Consider the following 13,386-nt stretch of genomic DNA (forward strand, 5'->3'; position numbering starts at 1 on the left):
TTTCACTTTTCATTTTCATGCATTGGAGAAGGAAACGGCAACCCACTCCAGTGTTCTTGCCTGGAGAATCCCAGGGACGGGGGAGCCTGGTGGGCTGCTGTCTATGGGGTTGCACAGAGTCGGACACGACTGAAGTGACTTAGCAGCAGCAGCAGCAACATGTCCAACTCTTTGTGACCCCATGGACTGTGGCCTGCCAGACTCCTCTGTGGAATTCTCTAGGCAAGAAGAAATTCCCTTCTCCAGGGGATCTAACTGACCCAGGGATCGAACTTGGGTCTCCCACATCGCAGGCAGATTCTTTACCATCTAGGTGACCAGGGAAGAGAAAAGCCAGAAGCATGCAATTATTTGATTGGCTGCAGCGAAAGCATTTCCCTTATTTGGGAGGGTCTATCGACTATTTGTGATTAGTTTCTTTAGGTTTGGGTTTGCTCATCGAGGCTGCTAAGGTGCTAGGGCCACCTCAGTCTAATGGCTTCCTTGCTAAATTAATTTAGCAACAGGTACTCCTGAAGGAGAGAATTTTTTAAATTGAAGTATAGTTGATGTGGTGGTTTAGTCACTAAGTTGTATCCGACTCTAGTGACCCTATGGACTGTAGCCCGACAAACTCCTCTGTCCACAAGATTTTCCAGGCAAGAATATTAGAGTGGGTTGCCATTTCCTTCTCCAGGGGATCTTTCCAACCCAGGGATCGAACCCAGGTTACCTGCACTGCAGGATTCTTTACTGTGAGCTACAGGGAAGCCCAAAATTGATGTACAATATTATAAAAGTGTATAATGTTATGAGTCACAATTTTTGAAGGTTATACCCTACTTGCCATTATTATAAAATGTTGGCTGTGTTTCCTGTGTTGCACAATATATCCTTATAGCTTATTTTATACCTAATGTTATTGTTTAGTTGCTTAGTCGTGTCTGACTCTTTGTGACCCCATGGACTGCAGCACACCAGGCCTCCCTGTCCCTTACCATCTCCTGAAATCTGTTCAAGTTCATGTCCATTACATCGATGATGCCATCCAGCCATCTCATCCTCTGACGCCCTCTTCTCCTTCTGCCTTCAATCTTTCCCAGCATCAGGGACTTCTCCAATGAGTCAGCTGCTCACATCAGATGACGAAAATACTGGAGCTTCAGGTTCAGCATCAATCCTTCCAATGAGAATTCAGGATTGACTTCCCTTAATATTGACTGGTTTGATCTCCTTGCTGACTAAGGGACTTTCAGGAGTCTTCTCCAACACCACAGTTGGAAGGCGTCAATGCTTTGGTGCTCTACCTTATTCATGGTCCAGCTCTCACAACCGTACGTGACCACTGGGAAGACCATAGCCTTGACTTTACCTAATAGTTTGTACCTTTTAATTCCCTACCCTTATCTAGCCCCTCCCTCTTCCCTTTCCCCACTGGTAACCACTAGTTTTTTCTCTAGTTCTGTGAGTCTCCTTCCTTTTTGTTATATTCACTAGTTTGTGTATTTTTTAGATCCCACATATAAGTGATATTAGACAGTATTTGTCCTGCTCTGTCTGACTCATTTTACTCAGCATAGTAAGTCTATCCATGTTGTTACAAATGGCAAAATGTCATTCTTTTTTATAGTTGAGTAGTATTCCAATGTCGGAGAAGGCAATGGCACCCCACTCCAGTACTCTTGCCTGGAGAATCCCATGGACGGAGGAGCCTGGTGGGCTGCAGTCCATGGGGTCGCTAGGAGTCGGACATGACTGAGCGACTTCACTTTCACTTTTCCCTTTCATGCATTGGAGAAGGAAATGGCAACCCACTCCAGTGTTCTTGCCTGGAGAACCCCAGGGACGGGGGAGCCTGGTGGGCTGCCGTCTATGGGGTCACACAGAGTCGGACACGACTGAAGCGACTTAGCAGCAGCAGCAGCAGCAGTATTCCAATGTACACACAGACAAATATATATCTATCTATATGAATTCTTCTTTATCCCTTCATCTGTTGAAGGACTTTAGATTGCTTCCATATCTTGGCTATTGTAAATAATGCTGCTGTGAACAGGGGGTACATGTATCTTTTTGAATTAGTGTTTTTGTTTTTTCAGATATAGACCCAAGAGTGGAACTGTTGGGTCATATGATAGTTCTATTTTTAGTTTTTTGGGAAACTTCCACACTGTTTTCCACAGCAGCTGCACCAGTGCACATTGCTGGCAATAGTGGGCAAGGGTTCCCTTTTCTCCACATCCTCGCCCGAACTTGTTACTTGCTGTCTTTTGGATCACAGCCATTCTAACGCATGTGAGGTGATATCTTACTGTGGTTTTGATTTGCGTTTCCTTAGTGATTAGCGATGCTGAGCATCTATTCATGTGTTTGTTGGTCATCTGCATTTCCTCTTTGGAAAAATATCTGTCCACTTCTGCACATTTTAAAAATTGTGTTGTTGGTTTTTTTGATGTTGAGTTGAATGAGCTGTTTATATATGTTGGACATTAACCCCTTATTGCTTTTACATTTGCAAATAGTTTCTCCCCATTAGTACATTGGCTTTTCAGTTTGTTAGTGGCTGTGCAAAAGCTTTTAATTTTAATTAGGTCCCATTTGTTTATTTTTCTTTTATTTGCTTTGCTTTAGGAGACAGATCAAAAAAAAATACTGCTATAATTTATGTCAAAAAGTGTTCTGCCTATGTTTTCCTTTAGGAGTTTTATGGTTTCCAGTATTACAGTTAGGTATTTAATCCATTTTGAGTTAATTTTTACATATGATGTTAGGGAGTGTTCTGAGTTCATTCTTTTACATGTAGCTGTCCAGTTTTCCTAGTGTCATTTATGGAAGAGACTGTCTTTTTCTCCATTGGGTATTCTTGCCTCCTTTGTCGAAGACTGACCATAAGTGTGTGGGTTTATTTCTGGGCTGTCTAGTCTATTCCACTGGTCTGTGTGTTCAAAGAATAGAATATTTTTAATCATTTAAAGAAATGAAACATTAACATTCAAAATTTAACCTTTATTCATTCTACAGACACTGCTCAAGGAGGTGGGATTGAATGTATTGGGAAGATACAAAGACAAATAAAAGGGGTACCTCAAGACTTTTGTAGGCCCATGGGAGAGCTAAGGGACTCAGGAGAAACTTTTGTGCAGGACAGAGAATGGCATGTTGATACAAAAGGTGTCACAAGATAGATGTGACTTTAGGAGAAGAGGAATTATTTCTAACTCTGCGGATTCGATTCAGTTCAACAGATGTTCCCTGATAGCAGGGGTTGGGAAGGGGTTGCAGAGAACACTTGCATGTTTTAAATGTTTTGAAAAAGGTAATAAACTCTAAGGAACAAAGTGATGTTTAGCAATTTTGTGCTTTGTAATTCATATCCTTATTAAGTCCAGAGCAACTGAGCTTATTTGAATTGTCATTCTAGACCAGGAGGACAGCGAAAAAGACACAAGCACCTTGCTTTGCAGTATTTTTTACTTCTATGTTAGGTGCTTCCCTGGTGGCTCAGACTGTAACGAATCTTCCTGCAATGCAGGAGACCCAGGTTCTATCCCTGGGCTGGGAAGATCCCTGGAGGAAGAAATGGCTACCCACTCCAGTATTCTTGTCTGGAGAATTCCATGGACAGAGAAGCCTGGCAGGCTATATAGTCCATGGGTCACAAAGAGTTGGACACAGCTGAAAGACTATCACTTACACTTCAATATCTTCATTTTTGGCAGATTAGTCCAGGAGTCAGCAGACTTTTTCTGTAAAAGGCCAGGTTCCTGGCTTTTCAAGCCAACTTCTCTGCCATTGTAGCACAAATGCAACTATAGACAAAAAAGTAAATGAATGAACCGGGTTCCAATAAAACTTAAAAATATATATTTATTTATTTATTTGGCTGCTCCAGGTCTTAGTTGCAGCATGGGGGATCTAGTTCAAAGATCAAGCCCAGGCCTCCTGCTTTGGAAGCACGGAATCTTATCCACTGGGCCACTAGGGAAGCTCCATTCAACAAAACTTTATTTACAAAAACAAGCAGTACCTTGCCAACCCCTGAATAAGAAAAGAGAAAAACTGTATTTTGGCTTATGTTCAAAGAAATGGAATGAAGCTTCAGGAATATCTGTACCATATTCAGAGAAATAATGATGGGAAAGTACTCTCTCTGGGTTCTGCGGAAGTCCTCAGGAGCTTAGAATGTTTGATTTCTCATTTATCACTGTGGGCCTAAGTTTCATTCAGATACAAATCAAAAACATGAGCAGTGTGTCATATTTCAGAACAGAGCTTTATAATTGCCTACTCCCCACATTTTGTCCCTTTGCAAATATCGACAGATGATGTATAATTGCACCACCTAAAATAATAATCAGACCTAATGTTTACTGAGTTCTCATTTTGTGCTGGTCTTTGGAAATTGATTTTTTCTGTTTAATACATACTCAGAGTTTTCTTTAAATTTTAATTCTTTTCTGCTATAAAACCTGGACGTATTTCAAAAATTTAAAAAAGCACAGGAGGATTTAGAAGAAAAAAAAAATTTCGTGCATTTCTTTCCCATCCCATCTTTACTCCCCCAAAGGAACCTCATTTAACCCACTTGTTCCTTTTAATACACACACACAAAAATGCCTGCACTGATGTCCTTTGATTATGAATTTTAGACATTAACCACTGACTTCCTGCTATAACAGATGAGCCTCAGCACCTTGTAGGATCCCTCTCACTAATCATCACGGGAACATGGTAGGTTTGATAGGGTGGCCTCAGCCTGCAGAGGCTTGGAGTGGGGTTTCAGTTCCCGGCCAGAGATTGAGGTCAATCGAGGCGGTGAGAGCATCTAGTCCTAGCCACTAGACCAGGGGTCAGTGACAAGGCCCTGGCCCCTTGGCTTTGCAGAAATGAATTCCCATGAAGATGGAGAGTAGTGAAACAAGTAAAATGCTTATTAGGAGGAAAGAGTACAAGTAAGTGTGGATAGACACAAGTGGAATCATTTTGATTCGCCAGATTCAGAGTCCATACTTGGTGTATCTCAGGATCCTACCATGTGTTCGTGCACATCTCTCAGCCAAGATGGAATCCACCAAAGAGGCTCATGGGTAGTGAGCATCACTTACTGCAGTGTGGTGCCCCCTCCCTTTCTGACCTCCAGGGAGCCTTTCTGTGCATCCTGTGCATACTAAGGGAGGTCTCCTGACTTCAAGAATGAGAAAAATAGGTGGTCTCTTATCTAGAGGCACTTGGACAACGAGATCAAACCAAGTCAGTCCTAAAGGAAATCAGTTCAGTTCAGTTCAGTTGCTCAGTCATGTCCGACTCTTTGAGACCCCATGCACTGCAGCACGCCAGGTCTCCCTGTCCATCGCCAACTCCCAGAGTTTACTCAAACTCATATCCATTGAGTCAGTGATGCCATCCAACCATCTCATCCTCTGTCATCCCCTTCTCCTCCTGCCTTCAGTCTTTCCCAGCATCAGGGTCTTTTCAAATTAGTCAGTTCTTTGCATCAGGTAGCCAAAGTATTGAAGTTTCAGCTTCAGCATCAGTCCTTCCAATGAATATTCAGGACATTTCCTTTAGAATGGACTGGTTGGATCTCCTTGCAGTCCAAGGGACTTTGAAGAGTCTTCTCCAACACCACAGTTCAAAAGCATCAATTCTTCAGTGCTCAGCTTTCTTTATAGTCCAACTCTCACATCCATACATGACTACTGGAAAATCAACCCTGAATATTCATTGGAAGGACTGATGCTGAAGCTCCAATACTTTGACCATCTGATGCAAAGAACCAATTCATTGGAAAAAGACCCTGATCGTGGGAAAGATTGAGGGCAGGAGGAGAAGGGGGTGACAGAGGATGAGATGGTTGGATGGCATCACCGACTCAATGGACATGAGTTTGAGCAAACTCAGAGAGATAGTGAAGGACAGGGAAGCCTGGCGTGCTGCAGTTCATGGGGTAGCAAAGAGTAGACATGACTTAGCAACTGAACAACAACATCGGATCACAGAGAACAAATTTCCAACTCTTTGCCCCAGGGACCCATCTATCGCCTGCCCCAGGTTCTCAAACTTAGATACCACAATTCTTTTCATGGGGGACTCTTCAGTGGCTCAGCAGTAAAGAATTTGCATGCCAGTTCAGGAGACTCAAGAGACTTGAGTTTGATCCTGGGTTTGGGAAGATCCACTGGAGGAGGAAATGGCCACCCACTCTGGTATTCTTGCTTGGAAAATCCCATGGACAGAGAAGCCTGGTGGGCTACAGTCCATGGATTGCAAAAAGTCAGACACGACAGTGAGTTCCACTCCACTCCAATGCTTAAATGTGTGGAGAGCCCTCCTGGAAAATAACAAACCTTTTGGATACCAAATACTCATGGGTCCAATCCACCACTATTCTAAATTCCAGTGTCTACATATTGTTCATAATCAAGCATTGAGGTGTTACCAAAACCTTCCACCCACAGCCCCTAGCCACCACTCATGGACTGCTCTACCCCAGCCAGGGACAGTTCGGGGGGTGAAAAATTACTTCTTTCCACAAGGACTTAAGCTGAATAGCACTGCTTTATGTGAAATCATGAGAGGGCCTGGTCCCATTAAAAAAAAAAAGATTGAAATAATGCTATTTATAGCAACATGATGGACCTAGAGAATATCATACTAAGTGAAGTAAGTTAGAGAAAGACAAATATCACAAGATATCACTTATACATGAAAGCCTAAAAAATGTAAATGAATTTATTTACAAAGTAGAAATAGACTCACAGACACAGAAAAGAAACTTATGGTTATGGGTTGGTGGGGGGTGGATAACATGTACACACTATTATATATAAACTAGATGAACAACAAGGATCTACTGTATAGCACAGGGTTCCGTAGTCACGGTCTTATAATAACCTATAATGGAAAAGATTCTGAAAAAAAAAAATTTATAGATATAGATTTTGTTTTATTTTTAGTTGCTAAGAGTATCCAACTCTTTGTAACCCCATGGACAATAGCCCACCAGGCTCCTCTGTCCATGGGATTTCCCAACCAAGACTAGAGTGGGTTGCCGTTTCCTTCCCCAGGGATCTTCCCAACCAGGGGATCAAACCTGCATCTCCTGCATTGGCAGTTGGATTCTTTACCACTTGCCACCAGGGAAGCTGTATAGGTATAGATGGATACAACTGAATCACTTTGCTGTACATCTGAAGCTAGCATAACATTGAAAGTTAGCTATATTTAAATTTTTTTTCAAGATTTTTAAAAAACAGAGAGGCCTAGCCTTCTGATTCAGGCCTCCCACTCCACTCTCCATGAAGCCCGAGAAGAGACATAGTGGGCACCACAGGCCAGACAACCAGGCTTCTAGAACTGGACTCTGTCCCACGGCTTCATTCCATGACTCTGGGCAAATGGGAAGTGTGCTTCCCTTCCCTTTTCTATAAAAACAGAGCTGTTAGCATCTACCTCCTGATGGTAAGAATTCAGTGCATGTGTGTGTTAGTTGCTCAATCATGTCTGACTCTTTGCAGCCCCATGGACTGTAGCCTGCCCGGCTCCCCTGTCCATGGAATTCTCCAGGCAAGAATACTGGAGTGGGTTGCCATGCCCTCCTTCAGGGGATTTTCCCAACCCAGGGATTGAACCCAATCGCCTGCTTTGAAGGCAGATTTCTTACCATTTGAGACACCAGGAATTATTTACTAAAGCCCATGAATTGTTGCCATTCATGCCCTGGTGGCTCGGTCAGTAAAGAATCTGCCTGCAATGCAGGAGACGCATGTTCCATCCCTGGGTCAGAACGATCCCCTGGAGGAGGAAATGGCTGCCCACTCCAGTATTCTTGCCTGGAGAATCCCATGGACAGAGGAGCCTGGCAGGCTACAGTCCATGGGGGTCGCAAAGAGTAGGACATCAACTAAGCGACTAAAACACCACCATGTCAGCTTTAATTACTAGTATCTCGGGCCCTCCTAAAGGTGGAAGCACACCGCTGCAGGCCAGAAAATAGGAAGGGGCTGGACTGTGAGCTGGGCGCTGAGGAAGTCGGATGGCTGGAGGGAGGCGGCCGGGAGCAGAGACTAGGAGGGGCAGTGAGGCGTCAGAGGGGGCGCCCCCTGGTGTTAAGTCGCTGCTTGAAAGAGAAGTCACTTCAAGTCAGACTGGTAATGAAAAGTGCACAGCATTTTAACACGTTCTGCATGGATCCAAGTAACCACTCCGCTTTTTGGCTCCGCAGCCCTGAATGAAGAAACCAGCCATTTCGAAAAGCGGAAGGTGTTTATTTTGGTCTCCACGGTGATGACCTGGGCGCGGTCCAAACCCCTGGACCCGGTAAGTAGTGTAGTGCGCTAGCTTTTCTTCTGTGCAGCATTGCTGCCTCCGTACCTTGTAATCCGCCCGTGGAAAGAGCTTTCTACAGTTTTCAATGTGCTTACGCTCCTGAACTCTGCCCCTTAATAAGCACTCCGCAGCGTTCATGGACAGGGAAGCCTGGTGTGCTGCATGTTAGCCTGGGGTTGCAAACAGTCGGACAGGACTGAGCGACTGAACTGAGAGTTCATGGGCTCCAAGCCACTCCATTCCAAGGAGCCACGTTGTTTTAGAAGGCCCTGAGAAAGAAGAGGAAAATGCTGCCTGTCCAACTATAACAAACCTTATCACTTTTTATTTTAAATGTATTAAAAGCGTGCTCTTTTAGACTTAACCTGTACCTATATTTTTATCGTGTATATTCCCATGCATACATTAAAAGGGAAAATATAAGCAAATACAAAATATAAGCAAAAATATAAGCAAATTCAGTGGTTCTAGTATTCCCCAAACTTCTTCAAACTCAGAGTTCAGGGGCTTCCCTGGTGGTCCAGTGGCCAAGACTCCACACTCCCAATGCAAGGGTTTGATTCTTGGGCTGGTGCAGTGGTCAAGAATCTGTCTTCCAATGCAGGAGACCCAGGTGACACAGATTCGATCCCTGGGTAGAGAAGATCCCCTGGAGGAGGAAATGGCAACCTGCTCCAGTATTCTTGCCTGGGAAATCCCATAGACAGAGGAGCCTGGCAGGCTACAGTCTGTGGAGTTGCAAAGACTCAGACACGACTGAGCACACACTTTCCTATAAAGCTGATATCATCAGACTTGTCCGCTGATATCAGATTTTGCTGCTTTGTCTCCATGCCTCTGTGCCTGTGAACTGCCTTTTCATCCCAGTACTGAATCACACTATAATCTTTGAAAAGACATCCTAAAAGGCAATTAGACCAACATGCGTAGTACCTAAGTCAGTATAAAGATGATATGTGCTCAAGGCGACCCCAAGGTGACCCGGGCTCCAACGAGGACGGCATGGCGGATGCTTCCTGGCTGAGCATGTTGTGATAAGCCAGTGATGACAGGACACATTCCAATCTTAGAGATGTTAAAATGGGGAGGGAAAAAGGCACGTGTTAGACTCAGTGGAATGCTTTATTTATAACAAGGAAGTATTTACGCATTTATCACACTCCTTGCGTCAGAGGTCATTTATTTGTCAGAGGTCATTTATTTGTTTAATTCTCTCTCCCTTAGTGGACACAGAGGTCCTCGAGGGCAGGAACCGGAGGGTTTCTGTCCGTTTCTTGTGAATCTCACTCACCTCCTCCACTTGGTTGCCATCGCCTCAAGGAGCAGGCCTGTCACTTTATTCCTGTTGGAGTTCCAACCCTCAGAGTATCTAGTAAAGCGTCTGCTACAAAACAGTCGTTGGTCACTTGACTGGCTGATCATTTCACTGGCTTGATTGATTGTCCTCACTCCTTCAGTTATTAACAAACTCATACAGACTTAAGCAAAAGAGGGGTTTATTGACTCATAACTGGGTAGTCAGACCATGGGCTTCAGGTTCAGCTGTATCTAGGGGCTTAAACAGTGCTCAGAACTAACCTACTCTTTCTCTCCCTTCAATTGCTTCTTTTCTCCTCTAGGCTTATTCTCAGGTAAGGTCTCCACTCCTTCTGGCCCCCAGGAGCTCCCAGGCTTATATCCCTAGAGCTTACTTCTCTTCTCCCTTTAGGCCATATCCCTTCCCAGCTCTGGAATATGCCATTCTTCCAGGTCTTACGTCACAGGCCTAACCATCAATCAGTCACTGTGACTGGGGGAATGGAGAACTCTGATTGACCAGACCTGGGATCATGTACCTACATCTAGAGGCAGGAATGATCAGCCTCCTGAACTAAATAGGCCAAGAGTGGGGAAGAGATGGTTCCTCCAAAGAAAATATGGGGAAATGGCTCCAGTGTTAGCTTCTGTGTCCCTTTGGCATGTTCTCATCCTCCCACCATGGTTTTTTTTTTCTTTTTAAACGATTTTTTGTTGTTGTTCAGTCACTCAGTCATGTCCGACTCTTTGCGACCCCATGGACTGTGGCCTCCCTGTCCTTCACCATCTCCTAGAGTTTGCTCAAACTCATGTCCTCTGAGTCGATGATGCCATCCAACCATCTCATCCTCTGTTGCCCCCTTCTCTTCTTTCCCTCAGTCTTCCCCAGCATCAGGGTCTTTTTCAGTGAGTCAGCTCTTTGCATCAGGTGGCCAAAGTATTGGAGCTTCAGCATCAGTCCTTCCAATGGTTATTCAGAGCTGATTTCCTTTGGGATTGACTTGTTTGATCTCCTTGCCGTCCAGGGGACTCTCAAGAGTCTTCTCTAGCACCACAACTTGAAAGCATAAATCATTCAGTTCTCAGTCTTCTTTATGCTCCAACTCTCACATCCATACATGACTACTGGAAAAACCATGTCTTTGACTATATGGACCCCTGTCAGCTAAGTGCTGTCTCTGCTTTTCAACATGCTGTCTAGGTTTGTCATAGATTTTTTTCCGAGTAAGCATCTTTTAATTTCGTGGCTGTAGTCACAGTCCACAGTGATTTTCAAGCCCAAGAAAATAATATCTGCTGCTGTTTCCTCATTTTCTCCATCTATTGGCCATGAAGTGATGGGACCAGATGCCATGATCTTAGTTTTTTGTATGTTGAGTTTTAAGTCAGCTTTATCAATCTCCTCTTTCACCTTCATCAAGAGGGTCTTTAGTTTCTCTTTGCTTTCTGCCATTTGAGTGGTATTATCTACATATCTGAGGTTGTTGATACTTCTCCCGGCAGTCTTGATTACAGCTTGAGCTTCACCCAGCCCGGCATTTCTCATGATGTGCTCTGCATATAAGGTAAATAAGCAGGGTGACAATATATACAGCCTTGACATACTCCTTTCTCATTTTGTACCGGTCTGTTGTTCCAACTCCAGTTCTATCCAGTCATGTGGCCACACCCAACTGCAAGGAAGCCTGGGAGATGCCGTCTAGCTCTGAGCCCAGGAAGTCAGCTGAGTCCAGGCTCCTCAGGGAAGGGCTCATCCCTAACGAAGGGAGACTTAAGCAAGATGCAGCCTTCGTCCCTCTGGGGATGCTGTCGTGCCTGGCTCTGACACCTGAAACTGCTGCTGACATCTTCTGTGCCTGAAGAGGAAGGCCACACCCTGAGGGCCACAGGCTGAAAAAGGTGTCCAGAGGGCAGAGAAGACGCCCATCGCACGACACCTGGAGGCGCTCCATTTGGGGATGTTACTCATGGGAAACAATGCCTCCTCGCACTTTTGAGGACATTTTGAGTTCCAGTTTTTGTTATTTGTAGCCAAAAACATCTAAACAAATACAAAACTGCATTTAGTTCAGTTCAGTTCAGTTGCTCAGTCGTGTCTGACTCTTTGTGACCCCATGAATCGCAGCACGCCAGGCCTCCCTGTCCATCACCAACTCCCGGAGTCCACCTAACCCCATGTCCACTGAGTTGGTGATTCCATCCAACCATCTCATCCTCTGTCGCCCCCTTCTCCTCCAGCCTCAATCTTTCCCAACATCAGGGTCTTTTCCAGTGAGTCAGCTCTTTGCATCAGGTGGTCAAAATATTGGAGTTTCAGCTTCAACATCAGTCCTCCCAATGAACACTCAGGACTGATCTCCTTCAGAATGGACTGGTTGGATCTCCTTGCAGTCCAAGGGACTCTCAAGAGTCTTCTCCAACACCACAGTTCAAAAGCATCAATTCTGTGCTCAGCTTTCTTTATGGTGCATTTAAGATAGTTTTAATACAAAAGGGTAAGTAGAATAGAATATTTTCATTTGTAAATATTATACAATTTTAATAAGTTGGAGAATCTTAATATACCCAGGTTTTTTCCATAGTATCTGTTTTAGAAGTATAGGGACTTCCTCAGTGGTCCAGCAGTTAAGACTCCATCTTCCAATGCAGAGGGCACAAGTTTGATCCCTGGTTGCAGAACTAAGGTCCCACATGCCATGGAGTAACACCAAAAATTTAAAAATAGTAATAAAAGTATAGCTATGTATTTGGTTTTTTATACTGAGTGAAGGGGGGGACCAGAGATGACATTGGCTTAACCAGATAGCCCAGAAGAGCAGATGGGATCTGTCATCACACATACGGACCAGGTGGGAGAAAGAGAATAATGATCAGGGGGGAAAGAGTCCAGCAAGTGATCCACACGGGGAGTCAAACACAATGACCGATTAAAAAGAGGGTCCCCCAGAGTCTTAGCGGACAACAGGTTCACCCAAAGTCCTTGAAGAAAAGGGAGATGACTACAGAGTCAGTTCTCTGCTTCCTATGAAGATGAGGCCTATCAGTGAGCCTGTTGATTGTAATGAGGTGTTAATAAGGCAGGCAGTTTCCAGAAATGGCAACACACATCAATACACAACAATAGAAGAGTCCTGGTTTTATGCCGACAATACGGCGACTCATCACTTACTGGAAGAGCGACTGATACAAATGGTTGCAAGAGACTAGAACCTGTATAAAAGATGCAAGTTTAAAAGACATTTTATTTGTCATTTGTTTGTAACATGGGAAATTTAAGGACTAGAGGGAACATAGCCCCACAATCGGTAGGGAAGTTTCGAAATGTACAAACCAGATCTCAGTCCCAACCAGGAATTGGAGATGACAGCTCGAAGCCTGCAGCGCAGGATTGGCTAGACCTTACGGGCCCAGTGCAGCTGGCCAGAGAGGGTGGACCAGTCTTAGTCTCAGAGTGCAGGGGAGACACTGGCTGGCTGTCCAGACCTGTGACCAGAGAACCAGGTCACCTGAAACGTAACTGTTTCTGTCACTGCCATAAGGACTGAGGGTGCTACAAGGCCCAGAGGGCACTGGGCAGCCAGTCACAGGGAGCAGGAAGGTCAGTTCGGCAGGCTGGCCACCATGTCACTGTCACTAGGACCAGGGAGATGCTGGCACTCAGTCCATCCTGAAAGCAAAGCTGATTATAGATCTGCTGTGACTAGGATTGCCAGATGTAGCTACTAAAATACAGGACACCCAGGTAAATTTAAATTTCAGATAAACTGCAAATAATGTGTCACG

General features: G+C 44.5%; 1 protein-coding gene across 1 annotated transcript in view; it reads left to right on the plus strand.

Moving 5' to 3' along the window:
* Nucleotides 1-13,386, plus strand: part of AK7 (adenylate kinase 7) — a 68,015-nt gene that overhangs the window by 16,280 nt on the left and 38,349 nt on the right. Inside the window, exon 4 of the mRNA XM_019983944.2 lies at nucleotides 8,204-8,298. Within this exon, the coding sequence (XP_019839503.2) occupies nucleotides 8,204-8,298 (95 nt within the window). The remainder of the gene's footprint in view (nucleotides 1-8,203; nucleotides 8,299-13,386) is intronic.

Source organism: Bos indicus, chromosome 21 (assembly GCF_029378745.1).
Source record: "Bos indicus isolate NIAB-ARS_2022 breed Sahiwal x Tharparkar chromosome 21, NIAB-ARS_B.indTharparkar_mat_pri_1.0, whole genome shotgun sequence".
NCBI classification, from domain to species: Eukaryota; Metazoa; Chordata; class Mammalia; order Artiodactyla; family Bovidae; genus Bos; species Bos indicus.